At 38.7% G+C, this 19285-nt stretch overlaps 3 protein-coding genes across 13 annotated transcripts; 1 reads left to right on the forward strand and 2 right to left on the reverse strand.

The window, feature by feature from the left end:
- Positions 1-163: 163 nt before the first annotated feature.
- LOC103698064 (transcription termination factor MTEF18, mitochondrial) lies at positions 164-9601 on the reverse strand. Of its 8 annotated transcripts, none has more exons than XM_039120230.1 (4): positions 7193-9601; positions 2877-3814; positions 909-961; positions 164-675 (listed from the first exon to the last, which is right to left on the reverse strand). In XM_039120230.1, the coding sequence occupies exon 1, from the start codon at positions 9248-9250 to the stop codon at positions 7280-7282; it is 1971 nt and encodes a 656-aa protein (XP_038976158.1). In that variant the 5' UTR covers positions 9251-9601; the 3' UTR covers positions 164-675; positions 909-961; positions 2877-3814; positions 7193-7279. The 8 variants fall into 8 exon arrangements, with proteins under 8 accessions (XP_038976158.1, XP_038976157.1, XP_038976151.1 ...); XM_039120217.1 differs by having other exon boundaries at positions 188-675; positions 1505-3814; XM_039120229.1 differs by having other exon boundaries at positions 164-961.
- Positions 9602-11562: 1961 nt separating this feature from the next.
- On the reverse strand, positions 11563-13366 carry LOC103717288 (photosynthetic NDH subunit of subcomplex B 3, chloroplastic). Of its 3 annotated transcripts, XM_008805610.4 has the most exons (6): positions 13040-13364; positions 12817-12927; positions 12670-12726; positions 12326-12388; positions 12021-12083; positions 11563-11883 (listed from the first exon to the last, which is right to left on the reverse strand). In XM_008805610.4, the coding sequence occupies exons 1-6, from the start codon at positions 13253-13255 to the stop codon at positions 11812-11814; spliced, it is 582 nt and encodes a 193-aa protein (XP_008803832.2). In that variant the 5' UTR covers positions 13256-13364; the 3' UTR covers positions 11563-11811. The 3 variants fall into 3 exon arrangements, 2 of the variants coding, with proteins under 2 accessions (XP_008803832.2, XP_026664312.2); XM_026808511.2 differs by lacking the exon at positions 12326-12388 and having other exon boundaries at positions 13040-13366; XR_003387545.2 differs by lacking the exon at positions 11563-11883 and having other exon boundaries at positions 12202-12388; positions 13040-13366.
- A 2404-nt stretch (positions 13367-15770) lies between these two features.
- Positions 15771-18768, forward strand: LOC103717287 (derlin-1.2-like). Of its 2 annotated transcripts, XM_008805608.3 has the most exons (7): positions 15771-15989; positions 16543-16678; positions 16985-17058; positions 17632-17725; positions 17878-18006; positions 18140-18300; positions 18453-18768. In XM_008805608.3, the coding sequence occupies exons 1-7, from the start codon at positions 15973-15975 to the stop codon at positions 18562-18564; spliced, it is 723 nt and encodes a 240-aa protein (XP_008803830.2). In that variant the 5' UTR covers positions 15771-15972; the 3' UTR covers positions 18565-18768. The 2 variants fall into 2 exon arrangements, with proteins under 2 accessions (XP_008803830.2, XP_038971330.1); XM_039115402.1 differs by lacking the exon at positions 15771-15989 and having other exon boundaries at positions 16055-16678.
- The last annotated feature ends 517 nt before the right edge of the window (positions 18769-19285 follow it).

Genomic DNA, 19285 nt, shown 5'->3' on the forward strand with positions numbered 1-19285 from the left:
AATTTTAACCCCATCGGCATCCAGACCTTTTGTATGTATCCAACACGACCCTACCTGAATGCCCTCCTTGCTTGCAAACTCCTCCACTTCCGTGGACTTTGTTCCAATTTGTAGAACCCTACCAGGAGTGTTGCCCTAAATGCCTTTGCCAAAATCCAGAAGAAACAGAAGACAGGCATCTAACGTATAAGCAAGTCCAAGCACATGCCTCGAGGGATGAGGTTTATAAAAGAATTACAATGGAAATCCGTTACAGTGATAGAGAGAGATTTGGAACATATAGATAGAATACCAGGGTCTGTCTTTTATTCTCCCGAGGATAAGAATATTGGTATAGCTTGTGCAATGTTTAAGATTCCTTGGTTATAATGACAGGATGAGATAACTCCAAAATCCTTCACCTTCTGAAAACCATATGAATGCCTGAGAAACTATTGCTTGGGCTGTGCAGAAGCATAGTCGCAAGCTCACATGAAGCTTCTCCACACACAGGTACAAGAGAACATTAAAGCTTACACGTCGAAGGAAGAGATCCAAAGTCACCAAAAATATATGGTGACTTCTACCTTGTTATCGGGTCCCAGCAGAGCTGTAACATCAATAGGTTCACTGATCTATTGTTGCTTGCTGATAAACTCTTGCTTGCTCCAGCTCCTAACGCTTGTAGGATCAAGACTGAACAGATTCTTTCAAGACTTGGAAGAAAAGAAAAGGCAGAGACTCCAAAGCACATGCAAGTAATATATAACACAAAGTTGTTATCATGGTGTCTGTGTCACCCAGCCAAATCACAGATAGGCAGGCCATTTATTCAAGCTAATGAATCAGAATAACAAATCATTGATCTCATCCATCTTCCAAATAAAATATACATACAATTTCTGCTTATTGAAGATTAAAAACATTACCATTATCGAAATGTGCTCCTTGATATCGCTATCAATCGACCAGCCCGCGGAAACTGCAAAGAAAGTGAACTTAATTTTAATAAGAATACATGCTTCAAGAGCCAACTAGAGCACGTAACATTAAAGTATGGTTTGCTGCATTACTACTTTATCCTTGTCCCACAATTAAGCAAAAGAAGAATTCATCTGTGAATCATCGGACCCAAAAGCAAAAAGAATACAACAAAAAATGACAAATATGATATGTTTAATTATTATATGAGGAGCATCATCCGGGATGGATTCCTTCTTGGTTAAAACCAAAACATCCTTTTATTACAGCATTGTCCGGTATAAACACGTCTTGTTCTGCAACTTTCCAGAATTCTAGCCATTATAATATACATTGCAGGCATCGCCCAGAGGACGCATCACCGTTGTGCATCGACAAAAGCTAAAAGAAATGACAGGGAAGGACATAACGATGATCATCTTGCCCAATGCTTTCAGGCAAAGCAATTTCATCCGTATCATGCAAAGCACATTTAATATACCATTTACCATGATAAATGAATGAGAAACAAAAGGCACAAATGTTGAGTGTCCAGCCTACTCACATTGATCCAGAAAGTAAAACCCACTCCGTATAATGCGTCCTTCGATGCACCTTGACAAATGATCCTCTATAAACCCTTAGGACTGTGTTTGGTTGTGGAATAATCCTGGAAGAGAGGTGATTTATCCTGTTAACCTGACACAACTTTGTTTTTTGGGGGATGAGATTAGTTTGATCCATTATGCCCTTGGGTTAAAGTTATTGCTAGGGGAAGTAGAATAATTTTAACCCTGCATAATGTGAGTTATGCCTTCTCTCTTACTTTTTGTGTACACCCTTATTTTTTCATTTTAATTGTTCCTACCAATTTCCAGTCAAATGATAATTTATTTTCAACTCAGGGACAATGAAATCTTGGAGAGATACTAAGGTTAGGGATAGTTATCCCTAGGTTTTCTATCCCACAACCAAAACACAGCCTGAAGGTCACTGAACAAGGCATTTAGAAAGGTTAGATCAAAATTATCAAGGTGCAAAAAGATAAAGTGATAAGATGGTTAGTAACCAAACATAATTAGTGAAATGGAATCCACATGTGCATCACTACATGGGACCACCAGACTTTGTATATATAACAAACCACTGGCAAGAAATGTATGCCTTAAAGCACCAAATAACCATCAGGATTCTATGCAATGCTGATACTGGAATTGGGAGTCTGGCTCATTCCCTTCACTCTCGTTCTTGCACCATGCAGGCAGTTTGTTCTTCTGGTCGCAAAGCTCCAGCAGCTTCATAAAAGTATAAGATATCAAAGATCTACATCCCCAGCCATTTGGAGCCGGTTGGCGAGGCTCAACACCATGACCTTTACACTGTAACATTACAGTCCTTCAAGCAAATCCTATGGTGAGACAACTCAGCTTCAAGCATGTCTGGACATCTCACATATAACAGGCATGACAACTTTTGTATGTATCATGTTCCTTCTTCAGTTCAATCAAAAAAATAAATGGTGAAAACTTCTTCGGTGAGTTATTTTGATAGAGGAAATACAATATAACAATGAAATTGCCCTTGCTTGGTTGATATTCTCTTTTATTCCAACACAAATCCAGCTTTGTTGAAGATGGATACATACAGATTGAAATTTCATGGAGGAGAATGATCAATATCTGGGGAAGAAACAGCAGATTGAGCTATTTTTGGTCTTTGTGGAAGACCTTGCGCTGTCCATTTTTCCAGCACAATTGGGTGTGACAAACAAGAAAATTATGAGTATTGCAATGCAAGCAAAAAATTCTCAGAACATCAAAATAAGCAAATTATCTTCCTTCCCTCAAACTAACAAATTATCATAGACAGAATGTAGCTAATAGAATGTTTAGAGGTGTCCTCTGGAAAAGAATAAAATGATTTTTGAATTTTCCTACCTCAATGATTATTTTGAAATGGGACATGATCAATTGCAGGACCAGTTTGATCCAAGATCCTTCTGCAATAAGCCGCTGTTACCTCAACTCCTTTTCTCAGCTTTGCCATGCTTAATTTTAGCTACTAGTGTGTGATTGTATCTGGTCTCTGCCTATCTTCAGCTTCAATCCTTCCCAAATTTTTCTAGGCCTGTTCATCATCCTTCAAAGACATCAACCAGAGCTGGTACATTTCTTGACATACTTGTGACCCATCAGAGTCAGCTAAGAGGTAGTTTTCTTTTGCGATTCTATAGTACAAAACAGAATTTTTGTGTTGCCTCCAACTGTGGCAATAGCTAGCAATGATGTTTATCACTCGAAAATATCGCGGGCAGGGAAACTCCACACAGCGAAGCATAAGTAAATTTAAGCAAGAATCCATGGAGATCAGATTGCATGGTTCAGTCCCCAAGAGTTCTTAAAAGAAACTTCAGCTTCATCCAGCTCCCTCAGGCTACAGTGAGCTGCTGCAATTTAAGCCTGGATGTAATCACCAAACTGAAGGTAACTCCACAAATATTTGTATCTTTTCAAGGTTCTTTGTGCATTTTGAGTTCTTGATAGCTAGACAAAGTCTTTCATCCAGTGGCTTTTAAGCTCAAGCTTGTGTAAAATGTCACTGGCACTGCTCGAGACTGCATCTCTGACCAAGCACTCCTAGGGTAGCTATTAAGAAATTCCATAAGCACGGTTATAGCAATGTTTGCACAGCCCATTCTCTCACTATGATATTATGAATGCCATAGAAGTACAAAATAAGTAAATTAATTGCCCCAGCTGTAAGCATCTTAAATAACTCTCTTTGGGGAAAAAAAAAATCCACATGTTGCAGCATTGCTCTTGCCCAAGGACGCCTCAGGTTCCATTATATCTTCCACTGTTTGCTTTTCTTGGGTCTAACATGGAGGAAGATACAAATTCAGAAACATAAATAGTAAAAAAATTTATATACTTGAACCTTCAAGTAAATGTTAAATTAAATATAGGAAGCAAGACACTAATAAACCCAAAGACCTCAAAGAAACTGTGAAGGGATATCTGCTGATAAGTTTAGCTCCCCTGCTTCACATAATATTCTACATAGACAAAAGAGATTATAATTGTAGGAACGATAAATCCAATGACAAATAGTAGATAATCACAAAACAAAAAGCTCACTGAAGGACCAGGGTGAAGTAAAATTCATTCATTGAGCTAATTCAAGAACCCCATAATACAGGAGATAAATATGTTCAACATATTACATTACTTTCCATTCTTAAAGAGCCCCCAAAAATCAATACAAAATTATCCTTCAGCACATTCCACATTTCATTTCTTTTTTTTTCCCGGGGGGAGGGGGGCGGTACATGAGAGAGAGAGAGAGAGAGAGAGTGCCATCAGCACTTATCTGTTTTCTCATATCTTAAGAGACCCTATGAACATTATCCACCTTAGAAATTTACTATTAGAAGTGGAAATATTCACCTACTCTTCCCCAATTCATCTCAACTATCAAATTGGTTCAACAGCTCATAACTTTGCATGTGCATCTCATTCATCTCAAATTGGTTTAATTGATCCACCCGTTACTGACTGCACAAGCAGCATACTCTGAAGTTGACTAGGACTTCTTAATAAACAGAAACTGCAGAAGACAAAACCAATCGAAATCATTGACCCTTGTTCTCCTCAAACATTATTTCTTTAGGGACACCTTAAACTAAAAAACTACATAACCATCTAACATCTCATAAACCCAGATCATATCACCACTATCTACCAACTTTTGACCATCATGTATGCTACCCCTAGCACAAAAACTTTTGCTAATTCTTCAACTTAATACCATCCCAACCAATGTAAAATCACATCTCAGGTCCCTCTCACCATCATACTAAATTTTAGTCTTGTCTTCACTGCAACAGATCATTAGATCAACAGTTCAAACAAAATCAGCACTTTCATGTATAATCTCCATAATTGACAACATTGTATTGCATTGAGCCTCATGGCAACTGAAGACACAAGGATGGTTTTTTGCCTCTAAAGATAAACACCACACCAACCTTCAACAAGACAACGTGATTCAACAGCACCAACATAATCCCATTCAACAAATGGACCAGTGGTACTTAGATACTCGGAATTGACATTTCAAAATGCTTAGAATATCAAAATTCCTTGCAAATCTTATTAATAGTTCATATTTTCAAGCTAAAGTGCCATCATCTTCCCACATAAGCCTTCAAACTTCTAGCTGATGATGTTTAACATTTCTTCAAGAAAGCATTGTTGTTTGCTTTGGGCATATAGCATTAGGTATGATGGTTTGGAAATAGTATATTTAAACCATACATTCTCGCAGCTCATCTCATCCATAAAGACATATGTCCATATGTCAGGTTATATTTAAGGTAATTATGTAATAAGTTTTAAGATCCTTGGAATTCATGTTATGTCTACTGTAACCTGCCATAAAAAATGCCCCACCAAAGGCCTTCAATGACCTTGCCTTTCAACCATTGAATACAGCCTTCAACCTTTAATGTACTTCTACATTTCTACCATATTGTGTTATCGGCCTTTGTGTATATTATTACATCCAATATTCAAGATGGCATGTTTCTTCCATATGCCTCCGAAAGTAAATAGGCAGAGCATTGGATAAAGGAACAACCGAAATCTCCAAGCTGAAGTCCCAGCCACCCTTTTTATCATCCACATTTCTCTAGCTTGGAAAATCTTGTCACACAAATTAGTAGAACCACCTGAAGCACAGCAACAGCCCCAACAAAAACAGAACCTTTCCCTGTCTACTCACTCCATTAGTATTTGCTTAGCCAACCAATCCATACCTTAAATTCAACCATCCATTCTTAAATTCACCTTCACCAAAACTGAAATTCTTCACAAGCCAGAGGAGCTGCCCAAATCCTTGATCTTCAGGCTAGCTCTTCTCAGTTTTAGTTGCTCACCGAGCAAAGCACAATGCTCCATCAGCAAATGGTTCATTCCCACCCATCCAGAGTTACAAGACTCTGCATTCCTGCATGAATTTTTAATAACTCTGCCTCCTTGTTCCTGAAATCAGATCTGGCCATTTGTACATATGGACCAACTTTAACCTTTTCATGCTATTTAGTTTGAACTATCTGACCAAATAACAACAGTCAATCATCAACTTAAGGAGTGCAATAAAAGTGTGTTCGTTGATGACAAAAGCTGATTTCGGTTAAGTAAATCAACTCTAGTTAATTACGTACAAACATTTAGGAAGTGTTGAAACAAGCAAACAACTAACAAGATGCAAAGGTGACCAGAAACATATTACCTAATTCAATGCGATTACATATAAGAATGCACAACACTTAAAACTCTGCTGTAAATAGCAGAAACAGTTCTATTTACCTACGATCGAATTATATTTCTTCGATGCACCATTGCCAATATGAATCCAATGTTAAGAAACAAATTTACGTAACTCAAAATAAGGACTTGTGTTGGATTGGCACAACATAAACGTTAATAAGAATTTTGGACCAAAACAAAAAACGAAAGAGGTAAAGTAAAGGAAAAAAAATCGAAAGTTTACTCAAGAAATAGAGGTACAAAAAGCAAGATTGGCCCCTCTGTAAAAACAATTACACAAACATAGATACTATTTACACCCCCCCTCCTTTTTTTTTTACATCTCTTAAAAGAATTGACTAAAATCTTGGACGATCTAATAAACTGTCACTAGTCATTTTCAAACAGTGCCCATGTTAAGTAGGAAAACCAATGTCTGTGGATCCAACTGCCAAAGTCAGTTATACTAAGGCTATTGAACTGGACCAAGAGAGCATGACTTCGCACAAAGATATAAACCTTTAAAATTGCTGAAATAAATGAACACTAAACAAGAGAAACAGGTGATCAAAACACATGTTTCTTTACAATCAAATGCACGTTACACAGAATATGGCCAGTAACTATAGGACTGTCATATCTGGCAGTGTTCCAACGGTATAAGAGGTGACCATGTCAGGAACAGAAGATGGCAGCACACTTTCCAGGTCAGCCTAACTGAATTTTCTTAACAACCTTGAAGTTTGTTGTCCCAACAAAGATTTTGCAGTCACAGATAATTCAGAGATGTGATATACCAACTATAGCCTGAAACTAATGTTCGGTGATGCCTATTGCCATAGTTCATCCCTACAATCTGAAAACAAAACCATAAATGTATATATATGTGAGATTCAATTCACAATTTTGAAGATCACAGATGTTGATAATGCTTATAAATGTACCTTTATGATGATGAAAAATTTGTAGCAGCTCAACTGATGGCTAGATGGAAGGCTTTCAACGACTCAATTTTTCTTTTTTGTAATCATTCAACAATTGGCTCGAGATTCTGGGCGAGGCAAAAATAAGTTTCTCTGACTACCATCAGTGTTACTTCTAGAAGAGAAACACTCCAACCATTGTTTAGGAGCTGCCGGGTGTACGCTATAGAGGTTGATCATGAACCTCTTCTCGGAGTTAGCAAGGACAGTAGCTGGGGCAAAAGGCTTCTTGAGCAAACCATGCTCCTTAAGCCAATTAAGGATCTTATATCTGGGCCTGATCCTATTCTCCAGATCAAAGCAAAGAAAAGCTGGGAAGACATTGAGGTACTGCAAAGAATAGTTCAAGTCATTACATAGGTAATTCACCTTCTCATGGAGCGATTCCTTGCTCTGGTTAAGCAATTTGGGAGTCGCGCTTATCATTCTACAAAGCATTGAGTACCCAATCCCCATCTCTAGAAGGAAGTCGAACCGCTCCTGCAGCTGATCTTTCGTGCTGTTTATCAACGAGGCAGCTCTGATGGTGCTCTTGTTCTCACCAAAACCAATACCAAGCAAGAACTCCACTTTATTGTCCACAAACTGCTCCTTTTTCACAGATTTTAACCTTTCCAGATCGTTCACAAAATCACTCTCAATCTTCCTATCGTGCAAAGAGGCAGTATTAGAAGCAAAATCCGCTGAGAGGTACTGGTGATTCCCCTCTGAAACGATCTTGCCAAGGAAGCACTCGTGGAGCTCCATAGCTCTCAGTGAGCCCGGCAAATTGCTCAATTTATTCTTGCCCATCACGTACGGGAACCTCCGAGACAGCGAAGCCACTTCCTCTTTAGTTAGGCCGATGCATTGCATATACTCGGGCATGGCAATGCTCGGGTTCTCCAGATCAAAATCCAAAATTTCAGGATGCTGCAGAAGAAAGGTCCCGGCTTGCTCGCCCTTCATATCTAATCTGATGAAAAAACTCAATTTTTGGGCCAATGCGGCCTCGTCCAGCTCGAGAAAAACCCTCCGATTCCTGCCAATCAGCTCTCCCATCCGACCTTTCGGAGAGCCGAGCTCGTAGAAGACCCGGATCCTCCTGCAAATCCGAAGGAAGACGTCGACATTGCCGTCGTCCTCGCGTGTTGTGCCAGCAACGGCGCACCCGGCGAGATCGAAGTCGACGAAGGCGCGCTTCAAATCGTCGAGCAGGAGGTCGACGTCGCTGCCGGCGTCGGCGTCGCGGTCGAGGACGGAGGGGAAGGCGAGGCAGACGGCGATGACGCAGAGGCGACGGAGGCCGCGGGCCTCGAGGGCGTGGAGGCGGGCAAGGAGGACCGCCGGGGGGGTGGAGAAGATGGAGGGCTGCTCGCGGTAGAGGAGGCCGAGGCGGGTCCAGGGGAAGGCGAAGCGGACGAGGGCGGAGACGGCGGCGAGGAGAGGCGGGTCGTCGGAGAGGAAGAGGGCGCGGGAGGGAACGGCGGGGTGGGTGGGGGGGAGGCCGATGGACTCGAAGAAGAACTCGAACTCGTTGACGGGGCGGTACGACAGGAAGCGGCGGAGGGTGCGGGGGAAGTCGGCGGGGGAGGCGGCGGGGGGGAATGGTACCTGGGAGACGAAGGCGGAGAGGGAGAAGGGGGAGTTGGAGGCGATGAGGTCAGCGTGGGAGAAGGGGAGGGAGCGGGTCGAGTGGAGGTAGTCGGTCAGGGCGCGCTGGGCCTCCAGCAGGGCGCGCGCGCGGTGGCGGTAGCAGAGATTCTTGAGCTTGGGGATGGAGAGGGTGCAGAAGAGGACGCGCGAGAGGATGAGGAACAATGAAATCTTCGGTTTCTTACTGGAAGAAGAAGAAGAGGAGGAGGAGGAGGAGAAGGAGAAGGGGAGGAGGCGCATGGCGCATGGTGAGGGGGGAGGGGACAAAGAGATGTGAAGGGTTTTACCGTTCACTGCTAGGGTTTTTGCCCCATTCCAAATGCCAGGGAGGGGAAGGGGAAGGGGAAGGAGATGGGGCAAAGTAGGAGGACAAGGGGATATCATATCATTTGTGATGCCAGGATTGGAGATATCAGACGGCTGAAATTTTTCAGTAGATTTAGAATGAGGTTTGGAGAGCCATTTGTGTGATGAGGCTCAAGGGCTTTGCACCAAGAGACCAAACAAGGCCTCATGCTATTTTTTTCTTTTAGAGAAAAAAAAAAAACATATTTCATTACATTGTAGGCATGGTGCAGACACCTTCGAAGGGCATTTGTAGAATTAGATTGGACCTCTCTCACCCAGGGGAGAACCATTCTGTAAATTTCAGGACTCAGGTTTATACTTGGTGATTTGCTTTTCCTTCACATATTTAGGTGCATTTGGGTAGGATTAGAAAAATCAGCTTGTTAGTTTGTGCAATGGCATCCTAATTTTTGCTGTGAGTTGAAGTGATTTAGATTCATCAAGTTCAAGAAATAAGCTAAAAGCATTCTGAGTATGAATGAAAGTGGATCAGATAATATCTATTTAGATCAGTTTTTGTATCCGAATTTATACGGATATAGATAAAAATTTGAGCATCCAACTAATATCTACATTTATATCCATACTTTCGGTATCCAATTTGTATCTGTATTTATTTAAAATAAATAAATAAATATATATATATATATATATATATATATATATATATATATTTATTTTTGCATCCGACTAACATCCGTATTCGTATCTGTTTTCGTCTAACAAAACAAATATGGATATGGATATGCTAGTATCCTATCTGTGTCCAATCAGATTTGGACCCTAATCCTGAGAGAAATTTAGAGGAATAAGTAAAGAGAGATTTAGCATATTTAGCACTAGTCAATAGGCTTTCGCATAATTTTTCTAGTCTACTATGTTTTTTTTTCCTTACTTTTGATCATAGGATATGGAACCCTATTGCAACTTGCAAGTTGATCTGATTCCTACTAATTTGACAGTGCTAACGAGTCATGACTCAGTGAATTAGGTGATTAAGGTTAGATCTTATTCCAAAGAAAATTCTCATGCAACCTTGTAAACCACAAATTATGTGTGTGACTCATTTAGTTTCAAAATGAAGAATGTCTGTTAGCTTCTAAAATCAAGTTCATAGTTGGATTCTAAAATCAAGTGCAAAGAAACTTTTGTGGTTTAGTAAATGTTTAATAAAAATTGCATAAAATGCGAATAGACCCTTAAACCATGCCTAGTATCTTCACCCAGTTTTCCTTGGACAATGTTACTATGCACCAAAATTATGTTCATTGATCATGTTTTATCATTCATCAACCCTACTGAACTCCTAATGAAGAAAAGCATGAGCTTTGGACATTGCAAAATATTTAAAAATTTTTGAGAAAAGGAAAATAATAACAATTGTGGTAGTTTATATTTATATCCAGCAAATTATATATTATCAACTAAATAGGCTGTATTTTTGTATATTAGTTGCATCATCTATCTGTTCAGACGAAGAAATCTATACAAAATAAATAATTAAGTAACCGTTAGGTTTGCATTATATTTTTTTTATTGTAATTATTTTGTTATCTTTGCACTTAAATGAATGTTTGCTTGGACTTTTTTTTGTACAGCCTTTAGAGCAAAACGTCCTTAAAATTAGAGTAATGGCATGAGGGTCTATAGAATGATAGTTGGCTCAAATTTCAGGTTTGGATATTTTATTCTCTTAATTTTTTGGCATGAGATTGGGTCCGATTTATATCCAACGTAGAACTCATCCACATTGGAATTCTTTATCTCTTACCGGATTGTTTGTTGCTAGGTGAGAGTTCGATGACTAATGTACTCGACATTGATGCGGATGTATGCAATTTTATGTTGGTTATGTTGGTTTTAAATTACGCACTCTATAACATACTATGTTAATGCTATGGTTCATTCGATAAAATTTTTTTCATCTCCAAACAATTCAAATGATGTTTGATATCAGTTTCTGATTCTTTTTTCTTAAAAGAAAAAAAAAGAAATAAACTCTAATGACGCTAAGGTTCTCGAGTTGGTAATTAGATGGTTCATCGTTAAGATTTTAGCTCCACGCAAATAACTGGGAAAAGCTTGGTGAGTATGATCATGATTACTTAATTAGTTTAGCTTATCCTTCAATTTTTTTTATAAATTATCAAGAAATCTTGACATCTTTAAATCAGACAAGTAAGAACCAGATCCTGTATGCAGGACAGGAACATAACATAACATACATAAAAGGGTCATATTTTAGCTCTAATCTTTCTTTTTCTTGATAATTAGGTCAGATTATTGTTGGGCATATTGCACATCCTTGTCCTTAACAACATCAAATATTCATCATAACAAAAAAATCATTTTTTTGAAAAACTCCATCTGCTTCTATAGAAAGATTGTGGCTGAATTTTGAAATAACAAATACACATATTTTAATTAGCAAAAGTAGAACCCTGAAGTTCCTAGAGTTTCTTTCAACCTGCAAAGAGGATATCAATGTGCTGGTCTCAGCCTAGTCCTACTTTGCAAGCTAGAAGGAGGCAACCAAGAAAAAGGCAGTGGCTCCAACCCCACCAACCATATAAGGATTGTTCTAACTTGTCATCACATTATGCCTCCGGAACATATCCTGGTTTTTGCCAATCATGAGCTTTCCACTCGGGCAATTGTTGGATGATCATCTGCAAATACAGAAAAACAGAGCAATCATCTTCGAAGCGCAGAGATTTGCTCGTAAATATGAAGATATATAAAATTAACCATCATTAGTATTCTCGAAAAAGAGATCGGCCACTTCGATATATAGCAGCTCACTTACTTGTCCTCTGGAATCTTGTTTACCGACCACAGTTTGGCATGCCAATCTCCATGTCTTCGGTTTCTGAAATTTATAAGATGAGACAAAACATTTTCTACAAGGAAAGAGCAAATGCTAATATAAAGTTACGTAGATCCAATATTCCAACTACTACTAGGTGAGCTGGTTGGACGCCAAACACCTGAAGTGGAGTTGCTCAAAGTTGTGGCCATTGGCGTGGTCTCCAGTGCAACTAAAGAATGATCTTGGAGTGTGATTAGAGAAGAATTCTAGCATTGCACTTAAGTTTTTCCAGTGGGGCATACCTTCCTAAGTTTTTCCTTCTCTTTCTCAGTGCGTGGACTTAGTAATTCCTTACCCTCAATCACCTGCCAATTTGGACATATCTCTTTGCTTATTCGAGCTGTCCATTTGCATGTCAAAAGGAAGAGCAAAACTATCTTACACATGAGAATGCACTTAAGAAGTTAAATATTTGTCGAGCTGCATGACCGTTGGATGCAGAATTAAATAAGTTGTCTACCAGTATGACAGGAAATATGAACCACCTAACAAGCAAAGACTTCAACAGCCATGATTTTGTTGAATAGCTGCTCATCACTGCTAAGAAGACAACAAACCCTGGCCTAAACAGAGCTTAGAGTTATACCTCCACGATGCATGTTGCACAAGTGCCAACTCCCCCGCAATTCAGCAGCGGTTTCTCCTGCAACACCAAACTGTTAACATCATTCCCTAGAGGAAATGCACCAAAAAATAAGGTTAGAGATAGATAGATACTAGCAACACTGCTTACATAAGGTCCATATAGATCAATGTTAGAATCCAACATTATATCCCTTAGCTTCTGGCCACCGCATGCCGACCGATAGTGTATGTCCGGCGTCCCATCGGGAAGCAGCCTCGACTGCATCACCATCATCACCACCACCACCACCACCATGAATTGAATTGATTGGGAGACCTCTCGAAGAAGGAATATGAACATAACTTGTAGGCAATCTTATAGTTGTACTTACACCGACGAATGCGAAATCAATTAGTGGGGGTTCTTGGGGCATGGCAGCTTCAGGTCCACTGTTTCCAGTGGCTGTTTCAATGGCATGAAGCTTTCCTCTAAGGAGGCCTAGCTGTTTGGTTGGGTGAAGGAATTTATGGGATTTGGTATTGTGGTTGAAACCTGGGGCTAGTGGGACTGAAGAGAACCCTGGAGGATTGCAGTGAAGAGCTCCCATTCTCGTCAGCGATGGAGATCAAAGCCGAAGGGAGGGGAGTGAGGGTGGATTCGGTGCTGTGCTTTGCTTTGCTTTGTTCCGCCGAACTTGGGTTTGTTTCTTATCTTTGACTGCTCTCTGTGTGGCCCTTGTTTTCCTTATCTGCAGCTGAGGTGCAGAGCTGCAGTTGGGTCTGCCAAGTCTGGGTCTGGTGTTGGCCTGAATTAATTAGTTTGGGTCTAGGATTTGTGTCTGAAGCTCACCACTAATGGGACTGGGTTTTGATTCTGTTTCAGGTAGGGGGCTTGAAAGAAGATTGATCATTCTTTTGTTGGAAATTGGTGGGCTGGAGTCTTGGTTTTGGCAACTGATCCAATCTAAAATTCTAAATTCAGTTTGGCTTTAATTGTGCAGGGATTGCAGATCTTTTAGCACCATAAATCTTATACTCATAGGGTGAATATTTTTTTTTTTAAAAAAAATGGAACTGGTTTAGTTGTCATGGACCATTAGTGGAACTTGGAAGCACCACGGTTCCACAGGGACCATTGGATCTCATTCTGAACCCCTATGTCATGAGGCAATCACCTTCTAAGCGAGTTAAATAAAGTGGCTTGGACAATTTTGGAGACGGGTTCATCGATGGACGTGGTTGAGCATGGTTCATTCAGAGTGGCCGGTTAGGTTAGCTTATATCACCCGAAAAATGACTTGACTTAGAAATCTCATTCAAGTAGGTCTTGCATATCTTGAAAAATTATTACTCAATTCTCTCTCTCTCTCTCTTTTTTGAGAAAATATCATACCCTTGTTGAACAAGAATAAGTTGCAAATCTCTCATATTTGTATATGGATTTCTTGTATACAATAATATGTACAGAGTGTATATATAAGTCTAGTTATAATAGATTTTGAGTATGATAACAGCTCTATTAATATGACAAGTTGGTTATATCAACACCCTTGATTAGTCAATTACATATTTGCACGGAAATCAAAAGAAGGGCATAGCGCTACAGACATCATTTTATGTGAAGAAAAATTATAAATAGGTCCTGATTAAAAAAATAAATAACTTATAATTCTCCGATAAAATAAGGCCTTGGCAAACCATAGTTAGTGTATGGTGTTGGTGGCTGAAACCCCTGGATTTGCTCAAAAGGAGAAAAAGTGGCAACAAGGGAGATTTTAGGTTTGGGGAATCAGCCCCATTTCGTAGAAAATGATGGCGTAGTGATCACGTTGAGTATATACAAGAAGGATTAAGATAGATGATCATCCGTTTGAGATTTTTTGATTGATGTTAAATGAGAGGTAATTTTTAAAATTAAATTAACAAACCAAAATAATCCAGCTTCGGAAATTTAAAAAGTTGGTAGTTTAAATTAAAGTAACATGTCCATACTAATTGTTGAAGAAGAAAATATTCATAAATTAATTGAGAAAAAACTTCTTGTAGGTAAGTAATGCGACCATGAAAAAGATGACCACTAGGGTCAAGAAAATAAGCAAGAAACATTTCATTTTGGCCACAGATGTGGACTAATTCAACATGCTTGCCGATGACTCTAAAGAATAAATTAAATGGATTGGATCATTGCATCAAATAACGTTGTCTCCAATGGCTTGCAAGCAGTCCAGCATCGAATTGCTCGCTGTTTTCCTTGGTTCTACATGTGGTATCGTTTGTGATGTACTTAGTAATTGGCTGCATGTAATGAGGCCTAGGCACAAGGCCAAATGAAACGAGTCAGAACTTTGGCAAACGATTGCTTTATGTCTTAAATCAGATTTCAGTTAGTAGTTAACATGATAAAATTATCAAATTGATAGCATTAAACTTTAAAATAACCTCGCAACATTGGTGTCACACTTTGAGATACGTTGATCTATCTCTTTAAAAAAAAAAAACTGACTCACATCAGGATATAGTTATATATTGAAGATATAGAGATTCTTCAAATCATTTATGAGATTGTTTCAACTTGTTAAATAGTTTAACAGGTCTACTTACAGACCACTAACTTTTGTAAAAGATTTTTATTGCTCTTTTGTGTTTTTTTTTCTTGCAAATCCTTTATACTACTGTAAATTTTTTTTTGTTAATAAAGGCCGAGTGTTTTTGCCTCCTTCTTCGTCAGTCTTAGGAGTCTTGCCACAGCCAGGTTTCTTGCCTAGCAGCAGTCCAACTCTGAGCTATCAAAATAATTCGTTGGAAGCCATCTATGATGACAACTGAGCAGCACCATCCCAGCAAAAAGAAGAGGAAAATAAAAATGGCAGTACTATGGATGAAAACAAGGCCCTTCCCACTCCAAAGTTAGTAGACTTTGTCTCCTTAGAAGAAAACTCCCTGCTGGCTGTATTCCTGAATTAATTTATTCTCAAGTTGAGGGGGACTTTTAACTCCTTGCTAGCTGTATTCCTGTGTCATCCAGTAAATCACCCACAATCCAAGCAGATATAACAAGAAGACTTGGTCCAGTCCGTGTTCTATCTTATTCAATCAACCCATAAAGGATTGGCTAGACTCATCCTACTCATTTCAGTCTCTGCAACTTTCCAGAACTTGGTTGACACGACTCCTTGGGGAGTCAATATTCCTCGGTCCTGCTCGTCCCGAGTGGAAATTTAATTGTTAGCAAAGGAGTCAAGGCAACAGAGTGTTAAACCCGCCAGAGAACGAAGGAAGTGATAAAACGCTTCTCCACAGTCTCTTGTTACCACCATTCATTCCAATGTCGACACCAGGAGAGTATGCCCAGCCTGCCTTCTCTCTCTCTCTCTCTCTCTTTTTCTCTCTCAAACACACACACATACATCAATAATCTTATCCCTGTGCAATAATTCTAAATTTCTAATGGATTTGTACATGATATGCAATTCTTCTAATCCTATCGTATTGAGTTTTTTTAAAAAAATTTATCTGTGACCTTTTTGATTTAATTGTATTATTGAACTTATATTGGATCCAGCAATCCGAGCTTTCAAATTTTCTAACTTTTTTTTTTTTGAGAATATGTATCTGAAAATAAAGTTTTCTTTCTAACTACGCACCCAATTCGATAATATTTCTCGAGTTCTTGTTGTATGGATGCTTGAAAATGTTGTACTCTATGTATTTTCCCTAACATATTGATAGTTGTTTCATCAAAACACACACACACACACACATTGCTAGTTGTTTTCTCAAACTGTAAGTAGATGGGTAAAGAATTGTTGTATTATTTAATAAATACTGAATTAAAGATAATAGAGCACTGGAGAACCTTTGGCTCTCTTACCATTTTTATTGGATGCCATTTCAGATACTACAGATCTCTTCCACCCGTGACCAAGGCTTATGGAGTCTTCTGTCTGATGACCTCGGCAGCTTGTCGTCTCCACTTGCTCAATGCCCGCTATATTTTGTTATTCTATGATCTCGTTCTGAAACAATTTCAGGTTCTATACTATGATTTAATTAATGCGACCAACTTGTACAGATTAATGCTGTTTTTTTTTATGGAGGGTAGAAGGGCAAGTACCACTTCGTTGGGATTGTTGCATGCAAATCATCATCTTCAGATAGAATGACTGCAATTTAAAAATCCATAATTTTGATCTTTTTGTCAAGGCATGCATATAGATCCTGGGCAATATATAATAGATTTAGATTTCCCCTCATCTTTTTTTTTTTTTTAAAGTCCATTTTTTATTTTAATTTTGTATATTTACGTTGTTAATTTTTTCTTTTGTGGACAAATGCAGGTTTGGAGGCTTGTAACGAACTTCTTCTTCCTTGGTCCATTTTCCATATATTTCGGCTTACGCTTTCTGATGCTGTAAGGAACTTTCTTCAAGCAGATTCACTTCATAATTTTCATCGACAACACCGCACATAGGAATATCGAGGACAGACCTAACATGGTTTGTGCCAGGGAAATTTCAGAAATTTTGTAGCACAAATTAAGACTATCTCTCACTACAATTTTCCATTAGCTTTCTCCTACATGATTGAAGATTCTCCTCTTAAATTAATTCAAGTGGCCATGAGGTAGGTGCTTCATTAGAAAATAAGAGATGAAAAGCTAAAACATATCTGATGAATTCATGTAATATGCGTCGAACTGTAGAATAAAATCTCCAAGAATCCTGAGCAAAAGTATAGAAGGAAGCATCTTGGCTATGTAAATGTATTACTCCTGAAATGGATCATACGATTTGCTTCAAAAAAGAACATCTTAGTGATTGCTTTCAGTTACATACAAGTCTTACAATCTAAAATGACTATAGTAAATTAGCAGTTATGTTCAAATTACGTAAAGGTTTAAATTGACAAATTAGGAGAGTTCGAGTTAGGCTCATATTTTCCATGGAGTCGTTAAACTTTTGGCTTGAAAATTTTTTGGCCACAGAGCAAGATACGGTGTTCTGCTGGAGAAGGGGGCATTTAAACAGAGGACTGCAGACTTCCTATGGATGATGATCTTTGGAGCATTGTCATTGCTGGTAATTGATTCATGTATATCATATAATTAAACTAAAACTATCACACTTTTATCCGCCATTAACAACTAGCAAGTAGCAACTGCAATTTGCTTGTTGTATTCCTTTTTGCGACGACAAGGCTGTGGAATTAACATTTTGGTGTTTTATCATAGGTAATTGGCTTGATCCCGCAATTTCATTTTCCGTACATGGGTCCCTCCTTGGTGTTCATGATGCTCTATGTTTGGTCAAGGGAGGTTCCAGATTCACAGATCTCCATTGCAGGCTTAGTGACTATAAAGGTATATTGATTACTTGGCATGTCACGTACTTTGCTTTTAGTTCCCAATAGTGCAAGAAGCCTAGGAATCAGAGCTTATATGCTACTCTTTCTATAGTGGTATTTACTGAGTTTCTGCACTGTTTTTCTTGAAGGGTGTCTATCTCCCATGGGCTATGCTTGTACTGGATTTAATCTTCAACAATCCCCTGGTACCAGATATCTTGGGAATCCTTGCTGGGCACTTGTACTACTTCCTTGCAGTTCTTTATCCTCTTTCTGGAGGGAAGAACATACTGAAGACTCCTCTATGGGTGTATCCTTCATTGAAGTTTCTTTGCTGAGTTCACTAGAATTGTTATTTTGAGTACTTCGCATGACTATAGACCATCGACAAGGTTGAATTCATTTTATCAATCTCAAATAATTTTGATTGCACTGTCATGATTTCCTTAATATAATTTACAGTCACAAGTTGGTTGCATATTGGGGCGAGGGAGCTCAGATGAACAGCCCGGTGCAGCCTAATCGGCATGCTGGCGTCGCATTTAGGGGAAGAAGCTACCGATTGAACAGATAGATAACGGAGAACCAAGTACTAAATTGGAGAACGAGGTTATGTTAAATATCTTGAAACTTCACCTGTGCTGAGCTATGTATATGAAAGGTCTGGATTTATTAATCTTCCTTGTTCTGAGGATGGGATTATGTTAGATATCTTGAAATTTTAGTAGTGCTGAACTATGTATATGAAAGGTCTTGATTTATTAATCTTCCTTGTTCCATGTCAGAAAAGAATGTCTTTCGTTTCATGTGATTAGTAGCTTCACATGATGCAATTTTGGCATGAATCTGGAAACCTGGCAGTTAATCCTTCTTGTTGTATAAGAAGGCCTACCAACTTTACAAAATCTCTTCCAAAATTTAACAAAATTCAGTTTTCTTCTGGAAATAAATGATAGACATTTGCACCAGAAAATCAAAAGAAAGTGCAAAAAAAAAAAAAAATTAATCCTACAGCTCTGTTTCCCTTTTTTGATCTCCCATACTTATATAGCACCCCAATCCTTGCAGTCAAATGAAAATTATATCCTATCTGGGACTCCATCTCACTTGAAGATCCTCTCTGGTCCTCTCTATCTGGCAGTAGCAGATAAATTTTCTACCATCCAATTAACAACACAATCTTCGACTGTTGTAAGGTTTGTTTTCCTCATTAGAGTTAGGTTAGATACAATTAATATTCCAACCTATTTTTATTCACTGATATCAGTAGGTAGTGACTTTTTATTTTGTAAAAC

The sequence above is a fragment of the Phoenix dactylifera genome, chromosome 2 (assembly GCF_009389715.1).
Source record: "Phoenix dactylifera cultivar Barhee BC4 chromosome 2, palm_55x_up_171113_PBpolish2nd_filt_p, whole genome shotgun sequence".
In the NCBI taxonomy this organism is placed as follows: domain Eukaryota; kingdom Viridiplantae; phylum Streptophyta; class Magnoliopsida; order Arecales; family Arecaceae; genus Phoenix; species Phoenix dactylifera.

Excerpts from the sequence above, each read along its gene's own strand:
- LOC103698064 (XM_039120230.1), bottom strand. The coding sequence starts at position 9,250 with ATGATATCCCCTTGTCCTCCTACTTTGCCCCATCTCCTTCCCCTTCCC.
- LOC103717288 (XM_008805610.4), bottom strand. The coding sequence starts at position 13,255 with ATGGGAGCTCTTCACTGCAATCCTCCAGGGTTCTCTTCAGTCCCACTA. Across the intron at positions 12,727-12,816 it reads TTGATCTATATGGACCTTAT|GAGAAACCGCTGCTGAATTG; the intron begins GTAAGCAGTGTT and ends TTGGTGTTGCAG. Across the intron at positions 12,084-12,325 it reads AGAAGGAAAAACTTAGGAAG|AAACCGAAGACATGGAGATT; the intron begins GTATGCCCCACT and ends TATAAATTTCAG.
- LOC103717287 (XM_039115402.1), top strand. The coding sequence starts at position 16,439 with ATGGGTAAAGAATTGTTGTATTATTTAATAAATACTGAATTAAAGATA. Across the intron at positions 16,679-16,984 it reads TCGTTCTGAAACAATTTCAG|GTTTGGAGGCTTGTAACGAA; the intron begins GTTCTATACTAT and ends GGACAAATGCAG. Across the intron at positions 17,059-17,631 it reads GGCTTACGCTTTCTGATGCT|AGCAAGATACGGTGTTCTGC; the intron begins GTAAGGAACTTT and ends TTTTGGCCACAG.